Here is a 10,017-nt window from a genome sequence, read left to right as displayed (position 1 = left end):
TTCACTTCAGAACTTCACTGTTCACTGTTCACTTCAGAAGAAAACTTAGACATTAAAGGCATTGCCTCGCACTGTACACCTGTATTGTTTTTTTTTTCATGATAAGCCAAACAATTTCGCAGTGGGATAACATATGGTGTGGAACTAATTTTGATTGTTTTATAGCATCACATACGTGCACTTCGAAGTAAAATTCTAATTTGTTCTTCTGCGGCCAAAATAAAATTCAATTACTATAACAGGTAATAAAGTTATTTATTGTTTTTTTGCATAAAACAAAGTTTCTATGAGCATTTCATTTGGATCCTTGTTGCACGGCGTCGAGAACGCGATCACGCCGAGGTCGTTCTGAGATCGCACTGTCCCTTGCCAGACGCCCCTGTAGCGTGCGTGTACTTGTCGATGAAGTCGGCGAACAGCGCCACCCGGGTGTGAAGCATCGGGTGCTCGCCCACCTTGCATCCTTTGGCACCGCCAGATACCACGCCGTGGAGCGTCCACGCACCGTCCACCTTGCTCATCACAGGACCGCCGATGTCGTGCTGAGTGGGAAATTGAATCGAGATTAAGTGTTTGCAACATGCATGTGAACCCAGTTCATCTTAAACGCGGGGCACTAAAAGAACAACACTTTAATCAGTTTTAAGCTGTCTCGTTCAGTTTAAACTAAGTCTCGTTTAAAAAATTCATTTTTGATGGTCTAACAGAAACGGGTCCTGCACGAATGAAGAAGATGAAGCTAAATTTGGCTGGTCCTATTGGCGCTTCCTCTTGGTTCGCGTGTCCATGTTTGTGAGTGTTCTTTCTTGTAGTGTGATACTTATGAGAAATCTCATTTGCATACGGCTCCAACAGGATGCCTGGAGTTTGAAGCAGAGCATTGGAAAAGCTGTGATTGAAGGACTCTGTGTTCCAGGACCTTTTTTTTTTTTTATTTAAGTGTCGCTGCAAAGTCGGAACATCTCTTTACGATACTGTATGTGAAGCATGTGTGTTGTCGCTACCACAAATTTTACTTTGCGCAGCGCGTTGTCGTTTCATCTGGCGTGGGTCAAGTCATAACTGGAACCACTGCACGTGACCTCAAGATTACGTTTGCATAGTTTGTGAGTTCCAACGAAATATGCCTTATCACTGCGAAAGGTGGGCTAAATGTGTCATCTTGACAGTCTGACGAACTTACGTATACGTATTATACTTAAGTATCTTATACGTATTAGTATCTCTTCACGCTGGAGAGAAGCGCAATACAGAGGTTCGTGGTTTCTGTAACATGCATTCTTGGTAAACGTTCTAATTATAAGTTATGTAATTTGTGTACCCTTCCATGTTTAATTTTTTCAGCTCCTCCGTTTAACACTTTTACTGCGTCTGTCCCCGCTACAACGATTAGCGACTTCTGCCTTAGACCACGTGAACTCGACAGTTTTCTTGGTGCCGCAATCACATTGACGATGGCCACGTGCGTCGCGAGTTCAGAAGGCAATGCAGTCATTCTCGCTACTTCAGAAGCCGACTGACCCACGTGACCGCCAGTAGGCTTGACGTGTAGTTCATAATGTGCGCGCAACTATTGTTCTCTTTTCGTCTCTTGTTTAATTCAATACCTTTCGTGTACGGTATCAAACCTGATGCACCTAACTAAATTTATCTCCTTTTCTTTTACCTGCTCTCCATTTCCCAACCTTCATTATTGTATCTCTCGCTAACTCAGTAAGAGCTTGGCTGGCCAGTGTTGAAGTTATGGTCAAGCTCATTGTGTGCACTGACCATGCAGGGGGAGCCATGATCGTAGACAGTGCAGAAGACGCTCTTGGGCACCTCTGTGTCGTTCTCGTCGTAGCACACGTTGTTGGCCACCGTCTTGACACGAGCCTGGCTCAGGCCCTTCACTGGAGAGTCGTGGTCGTCTGTGAGGAAAGAAATGGAGTTGTACCTTTGACGGTTGGCATAGAAACGTCACTGAAAGCAACTCAACGGAATAAACTTAAATACGCCTTAGTTCTGACCAATTAAGTAAGCGCATACTACAAGTTCATTAAAAATTGAGCAGCGTGTGCAAGATTGGCAAAGCGTAGTTGTATGAAGGTGGACCTAATAACCGTGTGAATACGATGCTTAGATTCCCAGAAAATATTGCGCTACATGTGCAGCTGCTCCTTAATAAAGCAAGCGACGAAAGGTTGTAGCACGAGATTTTAGCGCTTTGTTGGGCAAGCCGTTGCTAATTCAATTAACTGCACTCAGTCCAGAGTTCGACGGAACACCGTCTGGCGAGGAGCGTACATTTTCTTCTCGACAGCAAACAAACACTCGCCAAAGTTTGAAAAAAAAAACAGAGTTTATGACTATTTGAGTCCCCTACGGGTCTCTCGTTCACATAAAAGCGAGACAAGCTGGGCCGTGGCTTAAACTGTGTATACTTTGTACATGGCGCATCGACTTGGTGTAACGAGACCACTTTGGATTTTTTAACGAGCACCTAAAGCACGGTACACGAGCCTTCTTGCATTCCACTCTTATAGAAATGCGGCCATAATGCACAGGAATCGAACCCCCGACTTCGTCCTATGCCGCAGAACGCCATAGCCATTAAGCTATACCGCGGACGGGCAGGCCAGCATGGTTTAAAACTATGTATCTTAAGAAACAAACGTATGAGAGTAAAAGAGTACTCACGATGAGTGTGTCCGTAGCCGGTGGCGTACACATTCCATCCTCCGACGACGGGCGCGTCAGGCAGGCAGATGGGCTGGATGGTGTCGGTGCGGCTCAGCGGCTTCTTCAGCTTCAGGATGGCGACGTTGTTCTTAACGAAGTTGAAAGTGCAGTGTCACTCACATGCTTGCAAGATATCTCTAGTTCAAAGCACATGTAGCAAATTTTTGATGCCTAATGACAAGTAAACGCTTACAAAAATCATGAGCCATTCCACTCGCGAAGCACACTTTCTGTTTTTTTTTTATTCTAAAGAAAAGGGGTTAACCGAGGGACCCGATTTTTATTAATCATATCATGAGAAGCCAACAGCCACTTTCATTGCCATTAATTTAGCATTTATTTAATTCAATGAGTAAGTACAAATAAGTTCCCGTATGTTGTTGTCCTTGGCGTATTTGTTTGTTGGCTTCTCATGATATATATATATATATATATATATATATATATATATATATATATATATATATATATATATATATATATATATATATATATATATATATATATTCGCGTGAACGATAGGACCGCCGTCCTAAGAAGCCGGAGGAAGGTGCACACACGTGACGTTTCGACGGGACCGCCACCACGGGAGAGCGGAAGGAAACCAGATACGCAAGCGCTTGGAACGTCGACAACGAGAGGGCGGTGTGAACGTATACATGGCCGATGCGGGTCAAAGTGTAGTACATGTTGTTGTCGGATTAATCTCTGATACGGGTTGTATTTAGAGCCAAGATATTAAACTTTGCAAGTTGGCGTGGCGCTTGAGGCCTGCTTCACCTCCGCCGCGGGTCGGCCTGGTATTGCACAATCTTCGGAATCGGCCCACTATTCTCGCTCACGCAGAACAAAAATGCACGGAACCTCACCTATAAGTATCTGCGCTGTAAAAATGTTAAGCGAAATGTCGGCAGGGTCCTTAATCAGCTATGACAAAACACAAGGCACGGGGCTCACGGGACTGTGCCAGTTTAAATTTTTCTGCCGGCACATAAATTCTTGTGCGATTGTCCGCTAGTCACAAAGCGCTGCATTTTGATTAAAATTTTCCAGCAAACTTATAACTCGTTGTCATATGAAAATCGGTGCGAGTGCTTACCTCGTGACTTCCCTGGTAGCCTTTGAAGACGCAAGCCTCCACTACGTCAGCGCTCCTTTCTCCTTCGGCGACTGCGTCTCTTGAATGCGCGCCGGCGAGCACCTTCAGAACGCCGATGTCCTTCAACTTCCTGAAATAGCGAGCAACGACTAACGTTTGCGCTGATGTTTCCTGCTGCGTCCACGTACCCCTTCACGATGGCTGGGCACGGAGGCAACACTGGCAGTAAAACACTTTTGCTGACAAATATACCACCAAGCTTTAACCGCAGGCATGCATATAAACAAGAATGAATAAGCTATATGCGTTGTATGATCAAAGGAGTTCTTTCTTTCTGTCGTGAATTGTTAGAACTGTCGCGGAGCCAAAAGAACGTAGGTGGATAACACTTTGCTTATTGACGATGCCATGAATGTGGACTTCGTACTTCGTTCATTTCATGCTGCTCCCTGCTGCCCGTTTGCGAGTTCTTGTGCGAGTAGATGTATCCGCGTGTTTTTCTTTTCTTTCACCCTTTAAACTATTGTTATACGTTAAACCTGTAATAGCACACGAAAACAGCTTGCGTGGCTAATCTTCGCACCCATTATTAACGCGATAGCGTTAAAGGGACACTAAAGGTTAATATTAAGTCAACGTGGACTGTTGAAATACTTCATGCGAAGAAGAGACTTATTTTAAGAGGAAATGTGTTCTGAAGCGTCCGCATACCTCTAGTGCAGTTCTAATCGACCGCCCTCCGATCGAGGAGTGGTGGCGTCATGGTCTCATAGTGACGTTACGCCGTTGGTGAGTAAAACGGCGCCAGCAGATGGCGCTACGGCTTTTCTGCGCAAAACGCAAACGCGCGGCCAGAAACAGAGCCTAGACAGAGCCTACAGCAGCGTGAAAGCGGAACTATGGTGGCTAGCGGAAGGGAACGCGCCCGGCGATAAGCTGGTTCTTTATTTTATGACGCCAACTTTGGCGCTCGTTACAATGGACGACCCTGACAACGACACATTGGCTCGCGATGCTGGGCTCGACGTTTTGGTCGCTCTCGGTGCGACAGCTATCACTGGAGACAGAAATCTCGGCGTCAAATTTTTTATTAACTATCCCTTTAAGCACTGATGAACGTGACCGGCTGCTGAGGCCTTGCGCTGCCGGCGTGGTTGCGTACTACTATGACGGCAACTGTATGCCATGGCTGTACATATTCGCACATTTGTAGCTTTCCTTCGTGAAAACCAAATACCGCACTCATCGCCCCGTCTTCGACCTGCAGTTGTTCTTGCGCTTCGGAGAATGCCGGCAAGACAGACGGAACAGTGCTACGGGAAAGCAATTGCTTTGAAAGGCACTCGACACGACTTCAGTAAGTCGGCGTTGAACTCGTAATCCTCTGGACGAAAGTGCAGCGAGCACACTATGCGATTTTCGACTCTTTGCCAACGTGCTGTGGCAGAGGTACGGCACTTAACCACTTCGAACGGAGAGGTTCACTCGTTGGCACACATTGATAAGTAACGTTTGATTCACCGCTGCAACTGCCCTTATTGGCCAAGTTCCGCGGACCGTTCGCGCATCACACGACATTACATGCATGGAGGTGGCATTCTCGCTGCTTGTTCCAGATGCAGGTTTCACGAGCCAGCAGAACCAGCGCAGCACGACGCGATGACGAAACAACTGAAACTCCAAAGCGCGCGCGGCGCAGAGTCGAGCGCGCAGAGCCGAGCGAAAATGAAACCTTTCAACCAACCGTACACCTGAAGGGTAACGTCAAAATGTTATTTTTTCTTAGAATCAAACAGAAATAGACAAGTAGCATTTTCTTCCGTCTTATAACCTGATGAAATTATCTTTTTAATACGAGTAGTTGAGTACTAGTGACATAAATTATGATGAGGAGTGCCTTCGTCATCGGGCTAGTACCGGAATGTCGCTGGGGGGTCTCAAATCGTGTCATGCATTTACCTCAATTTCTCAGTTACCAAAGCTCCATTCGCGATTATCTTGACGCCTTAGACGTTCTAGAACATTCTAGAGAACTTGACTTCGTAGTAACATTTAGTGTCCCTTTAAGGGCCCCGTGTATATGAATATGCCACACCTTGCTATATGACATGCGGTATATGCGGATTATATTGCCACACCATTCTATCACTAAAGTTGCTCATACCTTGGCTTACATCCTTCAGAAAGTTATTTCTCGGAATTTTGAGAATGACAGCCTGCAAACAAATGTCATGAAACAAAACACCGACAACGCATGCATTTTATGTTGAATCTTCTCAGACTGAAATATTAGAGGTGTGGAACAATGAGAGAAACGTAAAAATGGTGTAATATTTTGTCGCGGCTGTGCACTACCTCCGGAATCGGCCCACGCAAGAGGCCGCATCTCTGCCAGAAAGCTCCCCTTTCGCATAGCGTTCGCCGCCAGCGTTTCCTGGTAAACATTACGGTTACATAAGCTGCAGTTGCCGGGGAGCGTGAGAAGCAGTCAGGAATCTTTAAATGCTGTCGAGTTGAATTCTTAAAGGTGAAGCTTAAGCGTCCTCTAGTTTTTAAATATTCTTTCACCAGCGGACACGTATTTTCACTGCTGGTTGATATTACGGTTTTCCTTGTGATGCATTATTGGAGGATTATGCACACGGTGGGTGGGCCATGCACTGTGGATAAACTACAGTGCGTGTTCAAGAGACTGGTCTGGCATAATGTAGCACCAACCTTCTGAACAGTTTAGCTCACAGTCCCCAAATGCAAAATATCATATCTCTTTGTCCACTACTGTACATGCTCGATCGGTGAGACGGCCTATTATTCTGTCATCGTTCAAAGTACACGACAACGTTAAGAGGTATCCAGTATATGGGCTAACGCACCCTTCTCCGTAATCAACACCGCCGAACCTTCCAGATGGGGCGAGGGAAACCACCATCTCGCAGCGCTCTAAATGATAAGCAAATCCTGATAAAAATACATTACCTTTAGATTATAGTTAGCTGATGTTGGTGTGCTGTACTCTCGCAGGAACATCGTACAGTAAACGATTGCCTCTTCAGAAACCTTTCAAAAGAATGTTTAAGACTACAGGCCTAATGAGACCTTATAATACGAAGAGTTTGAGTGTGTGAGCGCCTCTGAGTGTATTTGCCGCTTTTGTGATCGTTGTGATCACAGCGTATGTCATGTTTTTCACCCAAAACCCAGAGCCTATAGCATGTGTGACTGTCAGTCAGGCGTACATATCCAACTCTTGATTTAGGATAGCACTTCTCTCTCTCTCTCTCTTTCCATCTCATTCAGGAACCTATTAAAATTATCTACTATGCAGTAAACAGCTATTCCCGACTGTAAGCACTCCCTGGCTCTCGCAGCATGTGCTCTGTTCATATGCTGCATATAGTTATACCAGAAGCATCCTATAAATTACCAGATGCAAGAGGCCGCCGTGACCACGTGTTCGTCATCGATGAGCGCCCCGCTACAGCGGTGGTGGCCCGAACGCGTGTTGACCTGCACGTGCCAGGGCCAGCTGCCGGGTACCGCCTCCTTGCCGCCTTCGATGCGGTCCTCGGCTTCCAGGTGAGGCTGAATGCGAGGCACACCGCACTCACCTGCGCGAAGTTGAATGCAAAGGAACGTCGCAATTATACATGGCGCTAAGAAGTTTTCTTTATTGATCTTTCTTTTTAACTTTCCAAAAATATTATCCACATCTGGTGTACGCCAGGCCGGGAGGGCTCTATATGGGGACTTTACAAGAAAGGTTTATAGACGAAAATGCGCGCCGTCTGGCTTTCTGATCTAGGAAGTATTTTGTCTACCCAATTTCACAAACATTGATGCTGACAAGAGAAAAAAAAAAACATTGAGCAGACTAACACTGATTCAAACAACAACGGCATAAGATTGTGCTAAAGTTAATCTCGTACCTTCGGCTTGGCTTTTTCTTTTTGAATCCACACTAAAGAAGGTAGCTTTAATCACTATGCAGTCGCGACAACTAAGCATTCTCACGCGACAGTGAACTAAAATAAGGAAGGTATAACATGAAAAGGAACGTCACAATAATTCACAGCGCTAAGAAGTTTCCTTTATTTATCTTTCTTTTTAACTTTCCAATAATATTATCCATATCTGGAATATGGCAGGCGGGGGATGCTCTATATGGTGACTTTATAAGAAAAGTGTTTTCACTAGTACATGTTATTATTACCATATCTCTCTTTCTTTTTTTTGTTTACATCGTTAGAACTTTGTTTCCATATTGTTTCAGAAGGTGATGACTAGCGAGTAGCCGCTATTTGTACTTTTTTTAGTTGACGGGACAGCGTCGAGTTCCTATTCTCAAGATAACCGACGGAAAAGCTCCTTGACTCTCTAAACACATCTCATTCTACCAGGCTTGAAAGCTGCACAAGGCGAGAAGGCCACCTGGGCAATTCTGGTGAAGTCGTGATCATGGGCTAGCTGTATACGTTTTCGGTCACAGGTACGCTTTAGATAAATGATGCGTAAGGTATGATAGCGGCTTATGAGCTCTGGTGTATCGGTCACGTGAGTAAGTCATGACCTACGCGTGGTTTAAGCGTGAGGTATGGGGTGTGGGCCTGGAAACAAAAATAAAAATCAAGTCAGTATTAAAGTAGAAACTACAATACAATGTGTATACTGAATGAGGTTTCCTAGTTAGAAACTGAATTGGAACCCCATTTGCACGACAGCAAGAAACTGATATAACAGGAGTGACAGCACATGACAAAAGTTCACGGAATAGTGCAGACTTGAAAGGATCACGAGAGGACGAGCAATGTTACCCTCGGCCTAAAGCCGACGTTTCGACAAAGGAATTTGCCTTTGTCATGACCAACGTTTTAACAAGCCTTCTTGTATTCGTCAGGACCCTATAGGAAGACAAAAAGGACACTTTGTCTAAACATTGGCTCCGGCCGGCTGAGGCTTTTCTTGTTCGGCATCTGATGATCACTATTGCGACAACGCATGAAATTTGTCTATAAAAGGTAAGGAAGTAAAAAAAAAATACGATGTATACCATACAGTTGCTTTTAGTTCGGTAAAACAACCGCACATTCATTTTTCGTGCTGTTCTTCGGCATCTCGACACAGCACCCACGATGAACTAAGAGGGAATTCTCATAGGCTTACCGACGTGGTGAGCGGTGGCCGAGCAAACCAGTAGAGCAGCACAGAGAAGAAGAGCACGCATGTTTACGCCAGGAGCCGCTGCTACAAATGAACGTTGAGGCTTCCCGAGGATACTACCGATATTTATACCGCAGCCTGTTGTTCTCTCCAATTGTCGCATGTAGATAACGGGGCTGAACGCGTCGCACGGGTGTATACTATCAGCTTCCAGTATGCTATCTTCATCAATACTCGCCAGTGTTTCTTTGTTTTTTTGCTTCCATTGTATTCTTCGTGAAAGATAACCCTACTACGTCTGCTACCGATTTAGATGACACAGCTACACTCGTTCTAGTACGCATGAGACCACGAGGAGGACTGCCATTGCATTGGCTTCTGTGGCTACGTTGTCACAATAAGATGACATACGATGTCCAACCAGCGCCTGGCTGCTTCCGGTTACCGGAAGTTATGCAAATCCACAGCTCGTAGATGAAAACAACGGGAGCAAAGTGCTAGCGCTGTGTGTCTGTGTGCTCGCGCTATCCCTACGCGTCAAGAAGTGGCAGGTGTTTTTGTATGTTTTTTATTGAGCACTTTAAAACGCGGTGCAGTCTGCGCAGAAATGTGTACGCGACATGTTGTCGTACGCCACGCAACAACAACGGCGATGAATAACTGAACGTCTTATTCTCGCGCTCCGGTACCTCACGAAAAGAAAGCTCGCTCCACTGTGCGAAAGCCTTGCTCGCGAAATTCATCGGCGGGTGCCGGTGAAGCCCAAAAAGATGGTTCGTATTTATTTATTTTTTTTTTTATTTTCGAATACTATGGGCCGTTTTGGCCATAGCAGGGTGGGTACAGCAAGTTTGCGCATAGCGTAAAAAATGTAAACACCTTACAAATGTATATAGGACATGAAGCAATGAATGTTGGAAATACAATGCATTAACCACCAAAACAAATAACCAAATACAAATACAATATCTTGCCTAAGAAATACATGTTTGTAACATTGTGACAATGATATCGGTATTGGCTAGGTATTTGCATACCTA

General features: G+C 45.1%; 1 protein-coding gene and 1 pseudogene across 1 annotated transcript; one reads left to right on the top strand and one right to left on the bottom strand.

Moving 5' to 3' along the window:
• Positions 1–236: 236 nt before the first annotated feature.
• LOC142579042 (chymotrypsinogen A-like) lies at positions 237–9,088 on the bottom strand. The gene is made up of 6 exons (XM_075688861.1): positions 8,981–9,088; positions 7,245–7,428; positions 3,821–3,950; positions 2,680–2,809; positions 1,771–1,910; positions 237–542 (listed from the first exon to the last, which is right to left on the bottom strand). Exons 1-6 carry the CDS (start codon positions 9,039–9,041, stop codon positions 333–335), a joined length of 855 nt encoding a protein of 284 aa, XP_075544976.1. The 5' UTR covers positions 9,042–9,088; the 3' UTR covers positions 237–332.
• On the top strand, positions 3,377–3,555 carry LOC142580609 (U2 spliceosomal RNA; annotated as a pseudogene).
• Positions 9,089–10,017: the final 929 nt, after the last annotated feature.

This window comes from Dermacentor variabilis, chromosome 4, assembly GCF_050947875.1.
Source record: "Dermacentor variabilis isolate Ectoservices chromosome 4, ASM5094787v1, whole genome shotgun sequence".
NCBI classification, from domain to species: Eukaryota; Metazoa; Arthropoda; class Arachnida; order Ixodida; family Ixodidae; genus Dermacentor; species Dermacentor variabilis.
Note: the sequence above shows the minus strand (reverse complement) of the source record. Positions and strands in the feature narration are given on the sequence as shown.

Bases quoted from the DNA above. Each gene is read 5' to 3' on its own strand.
- LOC142579042 (XM_075688861.1), bottom strand. From the start codon at position 9,041: ATGCGTGCTCTTCTTCTCTGTGCTGCTCTACTGGTTTGCTCGGCCACC. The intron at 3,951-7,244 runs GTAATTTATAGG...TCGCTATTTCAG, and splicing joins ACGGCGGCCTCTTGCATCTG to GAAGTTGAAGGACATCGGCG. The intron at 1,911-2,679 runs GTGAGTACTCTT...CTTTCCTCACAG, and splicing joins CGGCTACGGACACACTCATC to ACGACCACGACTCTCCAGTG.